At 43.9% G+C, this 24,189-nt stretch overlaps 1 protein-coding gene across 3 annotated transcripts in view; it reads right to left on the bottom strand.

Moving 5' to 3' along the window:
- Window positions 1–24,189, bottom strand: part of LOC143769920 (solute carrier family 22 member 15-like) — a 278,504-nt gene that overhangs the window by 9,412 nt on the left and 244,903 nt on the right. For 2 of the 3 annotated variants that reach the window (XM_077258975.1, XM_077258976.1), the window contains exon 11: window positions 9,951–10,103. The exons of the other annotated variant lie outside the window; for it this stretch is intronic. In XM_077258975.1, coding sequence (XP_077115090.1) covers window positions 9,951–10,103 — 153 coding nt within the window. The remainder of the gene's footprint in view (window positions 1–9,950; window positions 10,104–24,189) is intronic. 3 annotated transcript variants of the gene reach the window in all.

Here is a 24,189-nt window from a genome sequence, read left to right as displayed (position 1 = left end):
CAATTTTTTATTTTCCCAAGGGTAATAGGAGAAATTGGACCCCAAAAGTTGTTTTCCAGTTTCTCCTGAGTACGATGATACCCCATATGTGGGGGTAAACCACTGTTTTGGCACACGTCGGGGTTCGGAAGGGAAGTAGTGACGTTTTGAAATGCAGACTTTGATGGAATGCTCTGCGGGCGTCAGGTTGCGTTTGCAGAGCCCCTGATGTGCCTAAACAGTAGGAACTCCCCACAATTGACTCCATTTTGGAAACTAGACCCCCAAGGGAACTTATCTAGATATGTAGTGAGCACTTTGAACCCCCAAGTGCTTCACAGAAGTTTATAACGCAGAGCCGTGAAAATAAAAAATGTGTTTCCTTTCCTCAAAAATATTTTTTTAGCCCAGAATTTTTTTATTTTTGCAAGAGTAACAGGAGAAATTGGACCCCAAAAGTGGTTGTCCAGTTTCTCCTGAGTACGCTGATACCCCATATGTGGGGGTAAACCACTGTTTTGGCACACGTCGGGGTTCGGAAGGGAAGTAGTGACGTTTTGAAATGCAGACTTTGATGGAATGCTCTGCGGGCATCAGGTTGCATTTGCAGAGCCCCTGATGTGCCTAAACAGTAGGAACTCCCCACAAGTGACTCCATTTTGGAAACTAGACCCCCAAGGGAACTTATCTAGATGTGTGGTGAGCACTTTGAACCCCCAAGTGCTTCACAGAAGTTTATAACGCAGAGCCGTGAAAATAATAAATGTGTTTCCTTTCCTCAAAAATATTTTTTTAGCCCAGAATTTTTTATTTTTGCAAGAGTAACAGGAGAAATTGGACCCCAAAAGTTGTTGTCCAGTTTCTCCTGAGTACGCTGATACCCCATATGTGGGGGTAAACCACTGTTTGGGCACACGCCGGGGCTCGGAAGGGAAGTAGTGACGTTTTGGAATGCAGACTTTGATGGAATGGTCTGCGGGCATCATGTTACGTTTGCAGAGCCCCTGATATGCCTAAACAGTAGAAACCCCCCACAAGTGACCCCATTTTGGAAACTAGACCCCCCAAGGAACTTATCTAGATGTGTGGTGAGCACGTTCAACCCCCAAGTGCTTCACAGAAGTTTACAACGCAGAGCCGTGAAAATAAAAAATCATTTTTCTTTCCTCAAAAAAGATGTTTTAGCAAGCAATTTTTTATGTTCACAAGGGTAACAGGAGAATTTGGACCCCAATATTTGTTGCCCAGTTTGTTGTGAGTACGCTGATACCCCATATGTGGGGGTAAACCACTGTTTGGGCACACGTCAGGGCTCGGAAGGGAAGTAGTGACATTTGAAATGCAGACTTTGATGGAATGGTCTGCGGGCGTCACATTGCATTTGCAGAGCCCCTGATGTGCCTAAACAGTAGAAACACCCCACAAGTGACCCCATTTTGGAAACTAGACCCCCGAAGGAACTTATCTAGATGTGTGGTGAGCACTTTCAACCCCCAAGTGCTTCACAGAAGTTTATAACGCAGAGCCGTGAAAATAAAAAATAATTGTTCTTTCCTCAAAAATTATGTTTTAGCAAGTAATTTTTTATTTTTGCAAGGGTAACAGGAGAAATTGGACCCCAACAGTTGTTGCCCAGTTTGTCCTGAGTACGCTGGTACCCCAAATGTGGGGGTAAACCACTGTTTGGGCGCACGTCGGGGCTTGGAAGGGCGGGAGCACCATTTGACTTTTTGAACGCAAGATTGGCTGGAATCAATGGTGGCGCCATGTTGCGTTTGGAGACCCCTGATGTGCCTAAAACAGTGGAAACCCCTCAATTCTAACTTCAACACTTACCCCAACACACCCCTAATCCTAATCCCAACTGTAGCCATAACCCTAATCACAACCCTAACCCCAACACACCCCTAACCACAACCCTAACCGCAACACAACCGTAACCCTAATTCCAACCCTAATCCTAACCCTAATCCCAACCGTAACCCTAATCCCAACCCTAACCACAACTGTAACCCCAACACACCCCTAACCCTATCCGTAACCCTAACCACAAGCCTATTCTTAACCCTATTTCCAACCTTAGCCCTAATTCCAACCCTAACCCTAAGGGTATGTGCCCACGTTGCGGATTCGTGTGAGATTTTTCCGCACGATTTTTGAAAAATCTGCAGGTAAAAGGCACTGCGTTTTGCCTGCGGATTTACAGCAGATTTCCAGTGTTTTTTTGTGCGGATTTCACCTGCGGATTCCTATTGAGGAACAGGTGTAAACCGCTGCGGAATCCGCACAAAGAATTGACATGCTGCGGAAAATACAATGCAGCGTTTCTGCACGGAATTTTCCGCACCATGGGCACAGCAGATTTGGTTTTCCTTAGGTGTACATGGTACTGTAAACCTGATGGAAAACTGCTTCGAATTCGCAGCGGCCAATCCGCTGCGGATCCGCGGCCAATCCGCTGCCAATCCGCTGCGGATCCGCGGCCAATCCGCTGCCAATCCGCTGCAGATCCGCGGCCAATCCGCTGCCAATCCGTGGCCAATCCGCTGCGGATCCACTGCGGATCCGCGGCCAATCCGCTGCCAATCCGCGGCCAATCCGCTGCGGATCCACTGCGGATCCGCGGCCGATCCGCTCTGTGTGCACATGCCATAACCCTACCCGTAACCCTAACCCTAACCCTACCCCTAGTTCTAACCCTAACCCTAGTGGTAAAAGAAAAAAAAATATTTTCTTTATTTTATTATTGTCCCTACCTATGGGGGTGATAAAGGGGGGGGGTTTATTTATTATTTTTTTATTTTGATCGCTGTGGTAGAACCTACCACAGCGATCAAAATGTACCTGTAACGAATCTGCCAGCCTGCAGATTCGGCGGGCGTACTGAGCATGCGCCCGCCATTTTCCAAGATGGCGGCGCCCAGCGAGGAGACGGCCGGACACCGGGAGGATCGGTAAGTATGAGGGGGTGGTGGGGGGGTGGATCGGAGCACAGGGGGGGGGATCGGAGGACGGGGGGAGCAGACAGGAGCACGGGGGAGCGGACAGGAGCACGGGGGAGCGAACAGGGGGACGGAGAGGACCGGGCCACATAACGGACGACTGGGGAGGAGATCGGGGGCGGTGGGGGGGGCCAGTACATGATTTCCAGCCATGGCAGATGCTATTGCAGCATCGGCCATGGCTGGATTGCAATATTTCACCATTTTCATAGGTGAAATATTGCAAATTGCTCTGATTGGCTGTTGCACTTTCAACAGCCAATCAGAGCGATCGTAGCCACGTGGGGGCAAAGCCACCCCCCCAGGCTGAAGTACAACTCCCCCTCTCCCTGCAGATCGGGTAAAATAGGAATTAACCCTTTCACCCGATCTGCAGGGATGCGATCATTCCATGACGCCGTATAGGCGTCATGGGTCGGGAAGGGGTTAAAGGAGTTGTCCACTACTTGCACAACAACCCTTCTTAATCAGTAGGTTTTGCCCATGTAAAATAATAATATCTATACTCACCTCTGATGCAGTTACAGTAGTTTCTACACTGGCTCTCCTGGGGCTCGAATTACATTATGTCACATGATCCCTACGGCCAATCAGCAGCCGCTACGCTCTTCCCGCCTGTGGATGTAACCGACATCCAGAGGATGTAAGAGAATAGCGACAGCTCTGACTTCCTTCGCATGTTAATATATACAAATAAGGGAGGGGAGAGTGAAGTGGCCACAGGGATTGTGTGACACAATGTTGCATGAGCCCCAGGAAAGCCAGTGCAGACATCGCTGGAATAGCGCAGTCACCAGAAATAAGTAAAGCGGCTATTTTGCTTTGGGGAAACAGTGATTGGTGAGGTTATCAGAGTAGTGGACAACCCTTTTAAAGAGGTTTTCCACTGCTGATTTAACCCTCTTTCATTTGTTTTAACTCTTCCTAACACTTTTCTAATACACTTTTATCTCTGTGGGTCATATAACCTTCTGTTTTGATTCTGTCTCTGCTACTGTTGATCTGTGGACCGGAGTCGGACAAACAGAGCAGGGCACGTCACTGGTGGAGGCAGGGCTAAGTCTCGGTGAGTGACAGTAGTCTGAGCATGCATTCTCAGATCAGACTTCCTCTCCTCCTTGCTTAGATGCTGCTTTGAAGTGCCCTCTGTTCAGCTGACAAGCCCTGTGATGTGCTGATCATTCTAAAATATATCACGGGGCTTGTCAGCTGAAGGCACGGAGCTTCAAAGCAGCATTTAGGCAGAGCAGAATAAAACCTGATGTGAATTCGGTCATGTGTGGTGCCAACTGAGTCTGCTGCTACTTTCAAGTGCTGTGTCCTCAGTTGACAAACTCTGTGATATACTTTCTAATGATCAGCACATCACAGGGCTTGTCAACTGAATGTAAGGCACTTCAAACCAGCCTCTAAGCAGAGAAGAGAGTGAAGTCTGATCTGAGAATGCATGCACAGACTGTTGTCACTCACCGAGACGTGGCCCGTTACCCATCAGTGACGTGCTCAGCTCTATTCATCTGATTCCAGTCTCCAGATCGTAAGTAGAAAAGCCGGAATCAAGAACAGAAGGCTATATGACTCACAGAGATATGAGCTCTGAGCAGGGCAGGTAATAAAAGTATATTAGAAAAGTGTTAGGAACAGTTAGGACAAATGAATGGGGGGGTAAATTAGTATTGGAAAACCTCTTTTAAAATGTACACATCTTCCTGTTAAAAACATTTATTGTAAGTTTTTTGTAATGCTTGGCATTTTAGGGATGAATTTGAGACATGGATATATAAATAAAATAAAACAAACAATTGAAATAACGTACGGGAACACAATTATAGCTGCAGGAATTCTGAGAAAGAGCTGAAGTACTTCGGGAGAATGTGCTTTTGGGAGGTTCAGCCATATAAAAGCTTATGACAGTAATTATCCCTTCCTTACTCCTCAACTAAACATAGAAGCATGTGCCGAATCGACCTGAGCTGAGCTGTCCTGGACTATATTGATGAGCGAGGCGTCGCTGGCTTCTCCCAGGAGTTAATCATGTTATATACATATAGACTTGCAGCATAATGAATAACATATTACAATCAACTACTATAATTGGCCTGGCTGCAATTACTAAATCATTTTATGTACTGCATATGACAGAATAAATATAGCCGTAGTTACATAACCATTGCGGCTCGCTGAATAGATTCCCAGCGTCAAAAGAAAATCCTAAGCAATTGTCTCTAGCTGAAAAAAAAGAGTAATTAACTGAGAAAGTAAATGGGGTAAGCACTCCTTTTTGTATCTTCCAATTATGGAAAAATATGTGGAAATGAAATAAATTAGTGCTATTAATTTTCTTTTTTCAGGCGATTTTCAGCCCTCTAAAATGATTTATTTCTGTGTGGCTAGGCTGGAATTAGCGGTTTCTAAGTTTGTCACTGTGATTCTAAGAAGACGTCTTAATGGAAGTAAACAACATAAAATGATACTTTACTTCCATTGCCGTGCTATATTTTATCTCGGCTGGCGCAGTATACGTCTCATTCAGTCTGCTGCAATGTAAAACTTGTGGAAGCGCAGGGTTTTCCCATCGACAGTTTTTATGACTGCATCTTTTGCTCAATGGGATTTGATTAAAAGCCATTACACATCGCAAATTCTGCCACAGACGACTATATTTTCTTAAAAGACATCTGTCAAGTTCCTTTTATAATGTATTATAGGAAAATATATTCCACTTGCTTAGAAATGCACTGGTCTAGCTATTGTGTTCTTCTCTAAAAAGGATAAACAGAACGCTCAGAGAGGAGACCGCGGCTGACCCTTCCACTACCAGCATCAGTACTCCAATGGAGTAAGTTCTGATATCAATGCACATGAAGGACAGCAAATAGACTGGGGTAAAGCAGGGGTCTGGAAACTAATAAATGCAGTATTACAGGAATAAAGAAATTCCATAATAATAAGCGCTGGAGTGGTGCTTCTAAACTAAGTTCCCTGCCCCGAGTCTCATATTAACCAGCGCAGCTCCGGTTGGTCTCCAGTAGTTTGTGACCTATAGATGCCTTTAGTGTTTGCTTGGCGATCCAGAAGTCACAACTCAATCTAAGTCTATAAGAGCCAGCACTAGGACAGAACGAGGCTCTCAAAAACTTTCACTGAGGGCTTGTGACAGTTATCTCTGACATCCGATCACTCAGAGGTTGCGGTCACAAAATGGCGCCGCAGGATCGGATTGGTGTTGGGAAGAGCTGAAGACGTTGGCTGGTAAATATAATACTAGGGTCAGGGAACTAAGTTTAGCAGAGACTACTCCAGCACAGAAATGAAAAAAAATACAGTAGAGTGGCGCTTTAATGATTTTGACATTGATGGATTTACTTAAAGGAAACCTGCCAGGCCATTCATGCTGCCCAAACTGAATGCAGCATGAAGCAGAGCCCGGCTGTATGTTTAAAGCTAGGTATATTATCCTCTACAATGCTCTAGGGTTTCATGGAAAATAAACTTTGAAGATCTTGCAGGTGATCATAGCTGGAGACTAGACCAGACCGGCGCCGTGCCTTGACAGCTTTTTCCAGCACTGTTAGAGGTGATTGACTATACAAAGCGAAAGACCTGGCAATCACCTGAAGAAGCGCTGAGAAGAGCTGGACAAGTCTAATCTCTGGCTGTGGTCCTTGGCCAGATGTTGCAAGCAATATACCAGGCTGCAATCGTGCAGCCAAGCTGTGATTCATGCTGCCGCAGGCAGGGCAACAGGAATCGCCTGACAGGTTACCTTTAACAGTAGGTCATTAATATATGATCGATGGTGGTCCCAACAGAAATGGACGCCATCATTAATGAAAAGAATGTCCAGCTTCACCGAATCCGTAAAAAAGAGTTTTCTTTATTCACAAGCTTTTAAGCATAGAGGATACAGACTTCAGCACAAGCCATATGGGTAAGAATCTCAACGCGTTTCTGGAGACTAAGCTCCCTTAATGTCATGATTAAGGGAGCTTAGTCTCCAGAAACGCGTTGAGATTCTTACCCATATGGCTTGTGCTGAAGTCTGTATCCTCTATGCTTAAAAGCTTGTGAATAAAGAAAACTATTTTTTACGGATTCGGTGAAGCTGGACATTCTTTTCTTTTTTGGACTCTATACGCCTGGACACATCGGGTCCGTGCTCCCGAAAATTGGTTTATGCATCACGGGTGAGCTGGTTTATATTCCCACCATCATTAATGCAGAACCTAAAACAGTGATTAAACAGTTTTTTGGGGGTCTTGACATGGATGGGTTATACTAAGGATAGGCCAGTATGTTGAAAAATTCAGTTCCGATTATGATCGGTGGCGAATATTGTTTTTGCAATATTCGGCGAACACAGCCGAACGTCATTGGAGTCAAAGTGAGTAGAAATGACAGAACATGTTCGGAATCGATCATTAAACATAAATTTGGCACGAATAGGGCACTCGGCGACCGAATCCGAACATATTTGCCCAACTCTGGAGTTGTCCCACAAGCTTTAAACATGCCTCAATCACACCTATCCTCAAAAAGCCCTCTCTTGACTCATCCTCTGCTTCTAGCTATTGGCCCATATCACTTCTCCCCTATGCCTCAAAACTACTGGAACAACACGTCCATCTTGAACTGTCCTCCCACTTCTCTTCTTACTCCCTCTTTGACCACTTTCAATCTGGCTTCCGGACGCATCACTCCACTGAAACTGCCCTAACTAAAGTCACCAATGACTTATTAACTGCCAAAACCAAGCGACACTACTCTGTCCTCCTCCCCCTAGACCTGTCCTCTGCCTTTGACACAGTGGACCATTCCCTACTATTAAAGACCCTCTCATCCCTAGGCATCACTAACTTGGCTCTATCTTGAATTTCGTCGTACCTAACAGATCGAACATTCAGTGTCTCCCACTTGCACACCACCTCCTCACCTTGCCCCCTATCTGTCGAGGTCCCGCAAGGTTCAGTCCTAGGGCCTCTGCTCTTCTCCATCAAAACTTTTTGCCTCTCTCTATGCCGACGACACACAGATCTACATCTCAGGCCCAGATATCACCAGCCTCCTAACCATAATCCCACAATGTCTGTCCGCCATCTCATCTTTCTTCTCCGCTAGATTTCTAAAACTTAATATGGACAAAACAGAATTCATCATCTTTCCCCGATCTCGCTCGACTCCCCCAACAGGACTATCCATTAAAGAGGGGGTATGTGCACACGATGCGGATTTTGCTGCGGATCCGCAGTGTTTCTGCAGCTGCGGGTCCGCAGCAGTTTCCCATGAGTTTACAGTTCAATGTAAACCTATGGGAAACCAAAAACGCTGTGCACATGCTGCGGAAAAAAACGCGCGGAAACGCAGCGGTTTACATTCCGCAGCATGTCACTTCTTTCTGCGGATTCCACAGCGGTTTTACAGCTGCCCCTATGGAAAACTGCAGTTGTAAAACCGCAGTGAAAACCGCAGAAAAACAGCGGTAAATCCGCGGTAAGTCTGCAGCAAAAACGCTGTGTTTTTGCCCTACAGATTTATCAAAACTGCTGCAGAAAAATCCGCAGTGGCCAGGAATACGTGTGCACATACCCTAAATGGCTGTCATCTCTCCCCAGTCCCACAAGCTCACTGCCTCAGGGTAATCCTAGACATTGATCTCTCCTTCAAACCACATATCCAAGCCCTTTTCACTTCCTGACAACTTCAACTCAAAAATATTTCCCGGATCCGTACATTCCTAAACCAAGAATCTGCAAAAACCCTAGTCCATGCCCTCATCATCTCCCGCCTTGACTACTGCAACCTCCTGCTCTGTGGACTCCCCTCGAACACTCTCGCCCCCCTCCAATTTATTCTAAACTCTGCTGCCCGACTAATTCACCTGTTCCCCCGCTATTCCCCAGCCTCTCCTCTCTGTCAATCCCTGCACTGGCTCCCCATTATCTAACGACTCCAGTTCAAAACCCTAACCATGACATACAAAGCCATCCACAACCTGTCTCCTCCAAACATCTGTGACCTCGTCTCCTGGTACTTTCCTGCACACAACCTCCGATCCTCATAAGATCTCCTTCTCTACTTCCCTCTTATCTCCTCTTCCCACAATCGCATACAAGATTTCTCCCGTTCATCCCTCATACTCTGGAACTCTCTACCACAACATATCAGACTCTCGCCTACCATGGAAACCTTCAAAAAGAACCTGAAGACCTACCTCTTCCGACAAGCCTACAACCTGCATTAACCACCGATAGACCAAACCGCTGAACGACAAGTTCTACCCTCACCTACTGTATTCTTACCCATCCCTTGTAGATTGTGAGCCCTCGTGGGCAGGGCCCTCGTGGGCAGGGTCCTCTCTCCTCATGTACCAGTCGTGACTTGTATGGATTAAGATTATTGTACTTGTTTTTTATTATGTATACCCCTCCTCACATGTAAAGCGCCATGGAATAAATATAATTAATAATAATAACAACAACAACAACAACAACAGTTGCAAGCAGCAAAAGAAAAAAGAAAAATGCTGGAAGACTGAGCTAGCGTCACTGCACAGTAATGTCCATAGGATTGTGGCTGTGCCGATTGCAGTGAGCAAGGTTGAACTGGAATAAAATGAACAATATTATTTATTAGCCACAAACGTAACATTACTTCTTCTCTCAGTACTCGCCTCTAGATATCAAAGTAATTGTTACTGAACTGTGCATCACATACTTGACAATTAGAAACAACATGGGCAACGTAAAAGAAAAATGTTGTTACTGAGATGTAGCAATCATGTGCCCAGCGTATTATGCACAATATAACCTGAATTTACTTTAAAGTTGGGTATAAACTAGAGCCGAGTGCCGGCTCCACTAGTAATGTAGACACAGCAGGTTGTACTGGAGAACGACTAGATTGACATAGGCTACACATCAAGCCGTCTTGGAGATAATGTACCTTTCTTTCCATCCGCTGATGTCTTACCTTGTTTAACAATTGGTATGCAGGAAGCTGTAAGTCTTCAATGCACTCTGCAATCGGCTTATTAAGTGTTTCTGGCAGTAACAGACTCAGGATTCCTGCTGATATGCCGCTGATTCCAAATGCCAAGAATGGCATTGATGGATTAAGAGATTTCTGGAATGGAAATTACAGAAAGAAATGGAACTCAAATGATATCATGCATACCGGTACAGAGCTTTCCTTTCATTAACCAAGCAGGACACCCACAGAGTTTTCACAAACCCCAAAATGCTAGAAACCGAAAACCAGCGTTCTGTGAGAAATGGGAAAACGTACAGCAGCACAATAGCACTTCCGAATATATACACATAATTGGGAAGCACTTAACTTGCAAATCCAACCCGAGCAGTGAACATCTTCTTTCAAGTTTGACATTACTACTCAATTTCGGCACAGTTTGAAGTGTTCGGATATTGCTGCTTTCCTTACTTATGAATTCCTTCCATTTTGGCCATGACGGTCTGAAACCTTGACAATTTGACAAGAATGACATTTATTTTTGTTCCTTCATTGTCGTCAAGGTTACAAGACAATAGGGGTAAACTGAGCTTCCCACATCCCTGGCAGGATATCAGAAGATGGCTTATTAAGCAATGTGATCTTTCCGCTCGTCATCAGTTTGATGCCGTCTATGAGCGTGTTGCATCTGTAGATGAGTGTGGGCGGGAAAGTCTGCAGAGGGATCGCATTATGCATGTCCTTTGCTCATTATCGTTGCCCTTTAGAAGGGCCAAATCATGTATAACAAACACTGATGGGAATTAACGCCAATTGCCCACAATTCTTTGCCTGCTGCGAGGAGTTTACTGAGCACAAGATGAGCAGTTTCTTAATAATGAAGTTTTGTAGAACGCTCGGCAAACATTGGGGACTATCATTTACACTCACTTACGTAATACTGAAAGGAAACAATACAAGAAGGAAAAGACACAGCTGGGCTTGGCTTGTATGCTGGAAGACGGAAGTGCATTTTATAGTTGTCTCTCCAAATTCTGACATAGGACTGAAATCAATAATACAGGGGAGAAAATAAAGTTTGTTTAAAGAGTAGTGCCTGTAGAAAAGCCAGGTCTTACTATCCTCATCCGCCCACAACAAAGTGCACATACCAATGTAATATGTCAAGGAACTGTCCTGATTCTCTTGTTATGCAACTTGCCATGCACCCTTTTTGAGTGTGTAGTTCTTCTTCACTAGCATTCTGCCAGCACTGCAGGTACTTTAACTTTTGTATCCCCTTCCTTCCAGCATGAATACCTCTTGTTCATATCTTCCGTTTACCTGCCCCAAACTCAAAGCCCGCCTTATACATGTATGCAGTTTGACAAATAGAAAAGACCACATATCTATCTTCACCAGAAGGAGAAAAAAAAACAACTTTAAAGATAGGATGAAAGGCTGGATAAACAGTTCTTGTTGCTATAGTAGTAGAAAAAGGTTTTTTTTATTTAACTAAGCATTTCAATGCTGAACTGGCATCCTTTAAGGTAAACAGTTGTTTGAACATGAGAAAAAGACATGAGTTTGGTGCTGAAACGCGTTGGAAAACAAAAAATGTTTTTTCTACTACTACAGCCGTATTAACAGTTTATCCAGCTGTGCAGCCGATCTTTAAAGTATTTTTTCCTTACTGGTAAATTTTATCTGAGAGTCATTTCCAAGCCAAGAGGCAGGGCGAGTGTGATGTTTAAGGAGGTGCCTCATATCCTCCTAAGTAAGCAATAAGCAGTACCAGTTCCTGATATTTTTTTCTCCTCTAATAGGATCGCCCTGTTGTCTGCTCTTTCTTTCCCTCTACAGTACATGATGAACATATCCATCTCAGCTTCTCTGACGCTAGAGACTGATTATCCTTGACAACAGGCAGTGGACAGTTAGGGTAGAAGGAAGACACCTAGTGACAGGCACTTTGAATTGATATTTGATGTGCAAATTGGCACATTATCTATCATATGAAATCAAACAATGTCCACGTCCACCTAATGCACTGACTGGTGGTGAGCAGACCTGATCAGTCACTCCATGGTCAGTACTGTCAGTACTGCTGGTCAGTGAAGGAGCAGAGCCTCTTTTTAGCCTGTTAGGAGTTTAAGGCTGGATTGGAAAGTAGTCAGTGACTACATTGTCATATGGGAAAGGAAACAGATTTGACCAAGCAGCACAAATTACCATCAAGAGGAACAAATGGAATAAAAAAAAAAAAAAACTATAAAAAGGGTCTCCCCAGGTTCCTATCTTCAGGGACAACCCAGCCCCCCGGATTCATGCTTGTGCTCCTAAATATTGACAGTTCTGGCCAGCTGTATGGCTGATTCCCTTTAAAATAGTTGCGGTATGTCCTAAAAACACTGTAGACTACTTTAATACAGCTGTCAGTAGCATTTCAGAACTTTTGCCATGAAAGAATGTCTCATGGAATATCCCCTTTAAGTATCTACTGTGGTGGAATTTCTACGAAGCTGGTTCACCTCCGCACAATGTTCTCACCTCTGTCCATTAATATCTGAGCATTAAAGAGACTGTTTCATCTTGAGAAGCCCTTTCTCTCTGTCTAATTACGGCATATGATCATCATTTCAACGGCCTCATGTAACACTACATTTCCTCTGTAGCAGCGGCGGCGGCCAGGGAATGGTACAGCTAGTTATCCAAGTCATCACAATCCTTCTCTGAGACTATACTTATAATGGAGCTCCTTAGATGATCTTGTTACCTTCAGGAGAAAGATAACTGCATTGTGTACATCATCCTCTCTTGATAGAACCTTATGTACGAGTCGTGGAAAGAATGATCATGTTCCTAATTATCACATTAGTACATGAAGAGTTAACATCGATAAGGTTTCTGATTTCATCAATTAACTTCAGTCTTGTGAAAAGCGTGGAGCAAACTTACAATTATAGAAGGTTGGGGCTTCTAATTATTTTTATCAGTATTTAGTACAAATATTTTGTATTCTATTTTTCTGTGTTTTAATATTTTCTAATACGCTTGGCTTTCAAGACCTCTTCTTGTGGTCATTCCGTAGGCACCCTTTATTTTGTACTTCCATCATAAAAAGCGTAACCTTTTATATCACTTATCTGATAAAAAATAATATCACTGGACTTCCACTACTTAAAGGGGATCTGTCAGCATGCTTTTGCTATGTAATCTGAGGACAGCAAAATGTAGTGGCAGAGACACAGATTTCAGAAATGTGTCACTTACTAGGCTGTGTGCTGTAGTTTCAATTCAATCAGTGTTTTATCAGCAGGAGATTATCACTGCCGGACAATGTGTCTTGTGCCTCCTGTCCAACTCCGCCACAGCACTGATTAGCAGCTGACTGTCAATAAATAATGTACACAGAAAGCTGTAGTGCGGGCAGGGTCAGCTGTTGTGCGAGTGGGGTTAGCAGTTGTGTGGGCGGGGTTAGCTGTGGTGTGGGCGGGGTTAGCTTTCTGAGCTCTGCTACATACTACATCTAAAAACTAAATGACACATCACTGGAATCAGAGTCTCAGTCTTTACATTATGCTGCTCTCAGATGGGGTAGCAAAAACTGCTCACAAATTCACTTTAAAAGAAAACCCTCCTTTATGAATGGCCACATAGTAATACAGGCTACAGAGACCTAATTTAACATTTGACTCATTCACATACTGTAGATATATACGGTAATGTAATAAATGCTTTAAAATATATGTTCCAAGAGCAATTTCTTCATTTTTTTGAAACAAAAAAAAAAGTTATGTCAATTGCCATAAAATGTTCTCACACAGAATAATATCGCATAATGACAAGCTAATACTGATAATGCAGCAATAGAAGTACTTTACTTGCTCCAAAGGTACACTTTAAAAGAAAAATACAAAGACTGAGGGAGGAATGACGGAGTGTGCGACTCTAAAGCTGACTTCATGGAGCATAATTAAAACATTTGTTACACTGAGTTATACGATTCTAGCGTCTGTTAGACAACCGTAAAAAGAGTGTGTCAGAAAGAATGTAAAAAGGTAATTTAGCTTTAGATAATGCATGCTTCCTGCAAAGGCTTTATTAAAGTCCCTGGAGGTCTAATTGGTAAAAATATATATATTTAAACTGTAAGTCCACTGAGCACATGGTGAAATTAGATGGAGATTATTCAGCTTGTTATGCATTTCGTATGAAGTAAAGGACCTTGTGGGGCAGCTCTGCCAATTAACTATTTAGCAAGGTTCCACCAAATCCGTCTACTCCTTAGTCTTCTATTTGACAGATAAGTGACTCTGTAAGGAATTCTTGGGCTGGTTTAGAGTTATACGGGGATTCTCACTGTAGGCAATAATGCGATGAATTGGCCGTACATTTGGCAGTTCTCTAAGTTCAGGTTAATGGCAGGTACAGAAAAAGCTGAACAGCATTGAATTCATTTTTGAGCTGCGTTAGCAGGCGAAGAAAGTTGGAGGTCCCAAAGATGATGATTGCAGATCCTTATCGCATCTTCAAGTATCAACTGATTTCATACGTTTTCATTCGGGAGAGGGGGATAAGACCTCTCTAGTGGCCACTTCGCTTCAGGAAGAAAAAAAAAAAGGATTGGGCAGCTGGAAACGCCCAAACGAGGGCATTTGATGGTTTGGTTAGTCCTGCTGAAATCACTTCCTGATGGTACGCATAGTTTGTGCACACGGCCCCTGCTCTTAAAGGGGTAGCGCGGACATGGTAAAATGCCCCCAGCCAATACTTGGGGTGTTGCTAGGAATTTTAAAGGGTATTTTAATTTATTTTAGTTTTCTAACATTTGAAAAGGCATGAAATAACTCACCAATTCTGTGGTTCTCAAGACCCCCAATAAATACTCAAACAACTTGTCACATATACACTTCTCAGAAGAAGGCGCGCTGTACTCCTGCATGAACATACATACAGGGCAGTGTATGGGCTCATAGACTTGGGATCACAGTGTACGGAAAATTGAAAATAAAAAATTCACTTTAATAGCGGGCAGTGCTAGACGCAGCCTTCATGCTACTGGGCAACCATGTGTGCCTGCTACTAAAGGGAATGAATAGTCACTGCTCTCCACTTCCATGGGTGTGGAGAGCAGTGAATATTCATTCTCTTTCGTAGTGGCAGACGTGATCGCTCAGATGCTACAGAGACCAGCGGCTGCGGCTAACACTGCCTGCCCACTATTAATGTGAAATGAAAATTCACTGCTCTTCTCTCCCATGGGCATGGACAGAAGTGAATATTCATTTCTCTTTAGCAGCGGGCACAGGCTTTAGCTGCATCAGCCGCTTCCTGACTCCTGTCAACCGTAGCTCCGCCACTGCTGCTCCGCTGGCGCCGGAGTGTCTCCCTGACTCACGGGCCCCATAGCAGCTGTGTGCCGTGCCGCTATTAGCGACATGCCACTGGCTGGGTGCCCCTCAGGCAGCGGGGTGCCTAGGCAGTTGCCAGCCCTGTATGCCAGCAGATGTCAGTGAGACCCTGGTAAGGACGCTGACAACCTCAGTCCCCTGTACCCTATAGGCTGGAGGCCTAATCTAGCCCTGTGGCCTATTTGAAAAAATGGCCTGGCTGGGAATCAATGGCTTTTAATTCTGTCATAGTTTTCAACTGTATCCACCCCTGCTCAAGGCTAAATTCCACATATTACCAATATATTACTTCTACTACAATATTAAGTCCTTGACAAATCCCTCCAATTGTTGAGAATACAGTTTAGATCAAAATCATCCTACATGCATTAGTCACCAGCAGAAATGTAAAAGTTTTCCCGATGGGAGCCTAGAACAATCATTAGGTAAGAAGGTTAGACATTTTTAAAGCAGAAATAATATGTTGCCTTACATTTAAAATAAAAATGTAGTTTCTTTGGGAAATAAAAATCGCTCTGGTCTATAAAAGATTTATATAACATTACAAAAAAGCGTTCACCTTCCTTTCATAATGCAGGCAGGACAGGTCTCATCCATTGGGATTTACTCCACATTCATGTGATTTTGAAGTGAACCACACTCTTTCCCCTCTGTGCCCCAAGCTGTTAATTATAGTATATCTTCCTTAGAGGGGATCACGTTTGGGATCAATGCCGTCCCAGAGTAATTTCCTTAGTCTTTATCCGTTATGGCTGCTTTACCACCGCTTAACATTGTCAACTTAAAATACAAATAAAATATTTTGCTAACAATAACCAGACATTGGTCTCACCAGGCGACTACTGGTCAGTATGTGGCAGTCATTACATTTTCTATAGATTTAAAAAAACAAAACAAAAAAAAAACACCAATTAAAGGTAAGGTACCGCGTTTGTAGATCATTCATTAATGAATGTAATGTAGCATAACATGCTGTTATAACCAAGATTTGAATGCATGTAAAACAGATTTCGTGTGTTATACCAGTAGAAAGAAGGAACTGGGGGCTGACATCTTGGTTTCACAGCAGTAGCACGACACTAGCAGTGTCAGAATACGGCACCCCATGGACATAGGAGATAATAGACCGCCGCGGACCCTATCTTTAACATTGGAGAGGTGTTAGCAGTGAGCTGGGCACGCCTCTGTGGGCTGCACAACTCACTGCTGTAGGTGTGACTAGCAGCCATTTTACTATAGCCCAGTGCTCTCTGCACAGATACACTTGCTCTCTATCGCTGCAGGACAGAAACGCTGACTGGAGCCGGAGAGTGCGAGTGATTTATCTCCCTGCTCCTCTGTCTGTACTCCAAGCACTGCACGTTCTGAGCAGACATCCTCTGCTCCTCACACGCTGCCCTCCCTGGGTGCTTTTGCTTCTATGTCTCCGCCTCCTCACACACAGTCCCGGTAAGCTGCATTCTCTCCCCGTGTCCTTCTCCCTCCTCTCCTCCCTGCATTCTCTCCCCGTCTCTATGCGTGTGTGCAAGCATCGTCCGATTGGACTACAAGTCCCATCGGGCTATGCCTGCTACACTGACAGTGATTGACACATTAGCTAATGATGGGACAGTAGTAGTCCCATCATCCGGCTAATGTGTTGAATGAAAAAAAAAAAATACTCCATACATGCTCCATACATGCTCCATACATGCTCCATACATGCTCCATACATGCTCCATACATGCTTCATACATGCTCCATACATGCTCCATACATATTCACATGCTTCATACATACTCCATACATACTCCATACATGCCCCATACATGCCCCATACATGCTTCATACATGCTTCATACATACTCCATACATGCTCCGTACATGCTCCGTACATGCTCCGTACATGCTCCGTACATGCTCCGTACATGCTCCGTACATGCTCCGTACATGCTCCGTACATGCTCCATACATGCTCCATACATGCTCCATACATATTCACATGCTTCATACATACTCCATACATACTCCATACATACCCCATACATGCTCCATACATGCTTCATACATGCTTCATACATACCCCATACATGCTCCATACATGCTTCATACATGCTTCATACATACTCCATACATACTCCATACATGCTTCATACATACTCCATACATACTCCATACATACCCCATACATGCTCCATACATGCTTCATACATACTCCATACATGCTCCATACATGCTCCATACATGCTTCATACATGCTTCATACATACTCCATACATACCCCATACATGCTTCATACATACTCCATACATACCCCATACATGCTCCATACATGCTTCATACATGCTTCATACATACCCCATACATGCTCCATACATGCTTCATACATGCTTCATACATACTCCATACATGCTTCATACATGCTTCATACATGCTTCATACATACTCCATACATACCCCATACATGCTTCATACATGCTTCATACATGCTTCATACATACTCCATACATACTCCATACATACTCCATACATGCTTCATACATGCTCCATACATGCTCCATACATGCTCCATACATGCTTCATACATGCTTCATACATACTCCATACATGCCCCATACATGCTTCATACATACTCCATACATGCTCCATACATGCTTCATACATGCTTCATACATGCTTCATACATGCTCCATACATGCTCCATACATGCTCCATACATGCTCCATACATGCTCCATACATGCTCCATACATGCTCCATACATGCTCCATACATGCTTCATACATGCTTTATACATGCTTTATACATGCTTCATACATGCTCCATACATGCTCCATACATGCTTCATACATGCTTCATACATGCTCCATACATGCTTCATACATGCTTCATACATACTCCATACATACCCCATACATACCCCATACATGCTTCATACATGCTTCATACATGCTTCATACATACCCCATACATGCTTCATACATGCTTCATACATGCTTCATACATACTCCATACATACTCCATACATACTCCATACATGCTTCATACATGCTCCATACATGCTCCATACATGCTCCATACATGCTTCATACATGCTTCATACATACTCCATACATGCCCCATACATGCTCCATACATGCTCCATACATGCTTCATACATACTCCATACATGCTCCATACATGCTTCATACATGCTTCATACATGCTCCATACATGCTCCATACATGCTCCATACATGCTCCATACATGCTCCATACATGCTCCATACATGCTTTATACATGCTTCATACATGCTCCATACATGCTCCATACATACCCCATACATGCTTCATACATACTCCATACATACTCCATACATACCCCATACATGCTTCATACATGCTTCATACATGCTTCATACATACTCCATATATACTCCATACATACTCCATACATGCTTCATACATACTCCATACATGCTTCATACATGCTTCATACATGCGTCATACATACTCCATACATACTCCATACATACTCCATACATACCCCATACATACTCCATACATGCTTCATACATGCTTCATACATACTCCATACATGCTTCATACATGCTTCATACATGCTTCATACATACTCCATACCTCGGAAGGTGAGTATATGTTTAGTTTTTATTTTAACTCTTTTTTAACCTGATACATACGTGTCTGGGCAATATACTACGTGTCTGGGCAATATACTACGTGTCTGGGCAATATACTACGTGGCTGGGCAATATACTACGTGGCTGGGCAATATACTACGTGGCTGGGCAATATACTACGTGGACATGCATATTCTAGAATACCCGATGTGTTAGAATCGGGCCACCATCTAGTACCATATATGTATATATGCCATGGATGAGGCCACAGTAAAGTGTATCTTTTTTTGGGACAGAAGGTAACTCACAGGTCATTGCAGATGATGACGATGATCATACAATTTGTCATTCCTCCTACACAGTCACATACCAGGGAGGAAGCCACTCCAGCCAGTGTAATATTGCCCCTTTCTTTGGGTCACATGGTAACATGTATTTATCTACAGTCCACAGACTCCACTCTCCCTCTCTGCTGTCTGCTCCTCCCACAGGAGTCACAGTCACACTTCACTGGCTGAATCTGAGAAGCTGCCAGGCCCAGACAAGGAAGAAAGAAAACACTGGGCTCACTCACGCTGCAGAGCCGACTCCTTTCATTCACAGCAGGGAGCCGGCTCTTTGTGTTGGCTCGTTCACGAACGACACATCACTAACACACACACCACTTGTGTGATAGCAGATCACAGGGCAGTCACACACAAAATGGCTCTGCCCTGTGATGCTGCTCTTCATTCTGCCCCAGGGATATTAGACCACCAAAAAGGGGAGGGAAATGCTGATGTCATCAGGTACTGCCCCAATTTTCCAGCTAACAGTAAAGCTGGTAAGTCTCACTATAGCTGCTTGAGGTCTAAAACGGAAAATGCTCCCCCTAGTGGTCAATATATATATTTGTAAGAAAATATATAATATTTTTCATATAGAAATGTTTGCAAACAGTGCAAACATTGCATTAGTACATTTTATTTACTATTTTAAGCTTAATTTCATTAAAAAAAAAAATTCAAGAAAACTGGTGGCACCTTCCCTTTAAGAAAAAAAAAATCACTACTGCATTATAAAAAGTGTGGCACCCTTGAAATTGTTCCAGAAAATCAAGGGTTTCTCCCAGAAAATGATTGCAATTACCCATGTTTCGTTATACACATGTTTATTTCCTCTGTGTGTATTGGAACAACAAAAAAAATATAGAAAAAAGGGCAAATTGGACATCATTTCACACAAAACCCCAATAAATGGACCTTACTAAATTGTTGGCATCTTTCCAAAATTGTGGAAAAACAACTTTGTTACAAGCATGTGATGCTCATCCAAACTCACGTGTGGCAAGTAACAGGTGGACGGCAATATGAAAATCACACCTGAAACCAGATAAAAAGGGGAGATGTTGACTCAATCTTTGCATTGTGTGTGTCACACTAAGCAGGGAGAACAGAAAGAAGAGCAGAGAACTGTCTGTTGATATTTTTCAACAATTTTGGTTCTCAAGTCATCAATCTCAAGGTTACAAGTCCATCTCCAGAGATCTTGACGCTCTTTTGTCCACATTGCACAACATAATCATGGCATTGTAGCTAATCTCCCTGGATGCGGACAGCAGAGAAAAATTGATGAAAGGTTGCAATGCCGTGTAGCCCGGATGGTGGATATGCAGCCCCAATCAAGTTTCAAAGACTCTCCAGCTATCCTGCAGGCTTAGGGTGAATCACTGTCAGCGCAAACTGTGTGTCTACATTTGAATGAAATGGAACACTATGGCAGGAAACCCGGGAGGCCCCACTGCTGACATAGAGACGTAAAAAAGCTAGACTGTAGTTTGTTGATGTAGCAAAATAGGGGGGGGTTAAAATATAACCTTTAATAGTTCAAAGAGACGAACGGCACCAGGATTCAACAATGCAGTATTGGGAGCGCAAAATCAAATACACCTCTTTAGACCCACAGCGTGCAGTATCCATGCAGTACTGGAGCGTGTGTTATGATCTGGTGGCCTAAGAGCAGCATGAGATGTACTCTGGAGAAAGTGGTAACTGTACTGACCGCAGACCCTGAACTTAACACCGCAACTAGAAGTAGCCGTGGAATGTACCTAGCGCTCCCTAGACATCTCGACACAGCCGGAGGACTAATTACCCCTAGAGATAGAAAAGGGAAAACTATCTTGCCTCAGAGAAAATCCCCAAAGGATAGACAGCCCCCCACAAATATTGACTGTGAGAGGAGAGGGAAAAAACATACACAGACTGAAATGAGAATTTAGCAAAGGAGGCCACTTCTAGCTAAATAGAAAAGATAGGACAGAGTACTATGCGGTCAGTATTAAAACACTAGAAAATATCCACCACATAAAATACAAAATCTCCACAGCAACTAAAGATATGGAGGGTATATCTGCATCTCCAGAGATACCAGCTTGGCTAAACAAATCCTTATACAGACCAAGCTGGACAAGACAAAAACATGAAAAAGAACTGAACAATAAGGCCACAGCATGTGGACAGCAAAAATCAAGGCCAGAACTTATCTTCGTTGAAATGAACTGCAAAGCAGAAGAGACCAGGCAGGGATGTGAATCCTCCAGGAACAATGGACAACTGGCACTGACTAAAGGGTGAAGCAAGACTAAATAGCCCAGTCAAAATTGCAAAAAGTGAACACACCTGATAAATGCTGCGATTCAGAGACAGCAGCGCTACCACTTACAACCACCGGAGGGAGCCCAAGAGCAGAATTCACAACAGTACCCCCCCCCCCTTGAGGAGGGGTCACCGAGCCCACCCCAGAGCACCCAGGCCGATCCGGACGAGCCAAATGAAAGCACGAACCAAATCATCAGCATGAACATCGGAGGCAACAACCCAAGAATTATGCTCCTGGCCATAACCCTTCCATTTGACAAGATACTGAAGCTTCCGCCTCGAAAAACGAGAATCCAAAATCTTCTCAACCACATACTCCAACTCCCCATCAATCAACACCAGGGCAGGAGGATCAACAGAGGGAACAACGGGCACCACATATTTCCGCAACAAAGATCTATGAAAAACATTATGGATGGAAAAAGTAGCTGGAAGGGCCAAACGAAAAGACACTGGATTGATAATCTCAGAAATCCTATAAGGGCCAATAAACCGAGGCTTAAACTTAGGGGAAGAAACCTTCATAGGGACATGACGGGAAGACAACCAGACCAAATCCCCAACCCGAAGCCGGGAACCAACACACCGATGACGGTTAGCAAAACGCTGAGCCCCCCTCCTGAGACAACACCAAATTGTCAACAACATGAGCCCAAATTTGCTGCAACCTGTCAACCACAGAGTCCACCCCAGGACAATCAGAAGGCTCAACCTGCCCCGAAGAAAAACGAGGATGAAAACCAGAGTTACAAGAGAAGGGTGAAACCAAGGTAGCAGAACTAGCCCGATTATTAAGGGCAAACTCGGCCAATGGCAAGAAAGCCAGCCAATCATCCTGATCAGCAGACACAAAGCATCTCAAATAAGTTTCCAAAGTCTGATTAGTTCGATCGGTTTGGCCATTTGTCTGAGGATGAAATGCGGAAGAAAAAGACAAATCAATGCCCAGCCTAGCACAAAAGGCACGCCAAAACCTAGAAACAAACTGGGAACCTCTATCGGACACAATATTCTCCGGAATGCCATGTAAACGAACCACATGCTGAAAAAACAACGGAACCAAATCAGAAGAGGAAGGCAACTTAGGCAAAGGTACCAAATGAACCATCTTAGAAAACCGGTCACAAACCACCCAGATAACTGACATCCTCTGGGAAACCGGAAGATCCGAAATAAAATCCATAGAAATATGTGTCCAAGGCCTCTTAGGGACGGGCAAAGGCAAAAGCAACCCACTAGCGCGGGAACAGCAAGGCTTGGCCCGCGCACAAGTCCCACAGGACTGCACAAAAGAACGCACATCCCGTGACAAAGAAGGCCACCAAAAGGACCTACCAACCAAATCTCTGGTACCAAAAATCCCAGGATGACCAGCTAACACAGAACAATGAACCTCCGAAATCACTTTACTAGTCCATCTATCAGGAACAAACAATTTCCCCACTGGACAGCGGTCAGGTTTATCAGCCTGAAATTCCTGAAGAACCCGTCGTAAATCAGGGGAGATGGCAGAAAGAATCACCCCTTCTTTCAGAATACCGACCGGCTCAAGGACCCCAGGAGAATCGGGCAAAAAGCTCCTAGAGAGGGCATCAGCCTTAACATTCTTAGAACCCGGAAGATACGAGACCACAAAATCAAAACGGGAGAAAAACAGGGACCATCGGGCCTGTCTAGGATTCAGCCGTTTGGCAGATTCGAGATAAATCAGATTCTTATGATCGGTCAAGACCACAATACGGTGCTTGGCCCCCTCAAGCCAATGTCGCCACTCCTCAAATGCCCACTTCATAGCCAACAACTCACGATTGCCGACATCATAATTGCGTTCCGCAGGCGAAAACTTTCGAGAAAAGAAGGCACACGGTTTCATCAAGGAACCATCAGAATTCCTCTGAGACAAAACGGCCCCTGCCCCAATCTCAGAAGCGTCAACCTCAACCTGAAAAGGAAGAGAAACATCCGGCTGACGCAACACAGGGGCAGATGTAAATCGGCGTTTAAGCTCCTGAAAGGCAGAAACAGCCGCAGAGGACCAATTCGTCACATCAGCGCCTTTCTTCGTCAAATCGGTCAGGGGTTTAACCACACTGGAGAAGTTGGCAATGAAACGGCGATAAAAATTAGCAAAGCCCAAAAATTTCTGAAGGCTCTTCACGGATGTGGGCTGGATCCAATCATGAATGGCCTGAACCTTAGCCGGATCCATTTCTATAGATGAGGGAGAAAAAATGAAGCCCAAAAAAGAAATCTTCTGTACTCCAAAGAGGCACTTAGACCCCTTCACAAACAAGGCATTATCACGAAGGATCTGAAATACCATCCTGACTTGTTTCACATGAGACTCCCAATCATCTGAAAAAATCAAAATATCATCCAAATATACAATCATGAATTTATCAAGATAATTCCGAAATATATCATGCATGAAGGACTGAAACACAGATGGAGCATTAGAGAGTCCGAATGGCATCACAAGGTATTCAAAATGGCCTTCGGGCGTATTAAACGCAGTTTTCCATTCGTCACCCTGCTTAATACGAACAAGATTATATGCCACTCGAAGGTCAATCTTAGTAAACCAACTAGCCCCCTTAATCCTAGCAAACAGAT

The sequence above is a fragment of the Ranitomeya variabilis genome, chromosome 4 (genome assembly GCF_051348905.1).
Source record: "Ranitomeya variabilis isolate aRanVar5 chromosome 4, aRanVar5.hap1, whole genome shotgun sequence".
In the NCBI taxonomy this organism is placed as follows: domain Eukaryota; kingdom Metazoa; phylum Chordata; class Amphibia; order Anura; family Dendrobatidae; genus Ranitomeya; species Ranitomeya variabilis.
The sequence above is the reverse complement of the archived record's forward strand: the minus strand, read 5'-3'. Positions and strand labels throughout refer to the sequence as shown.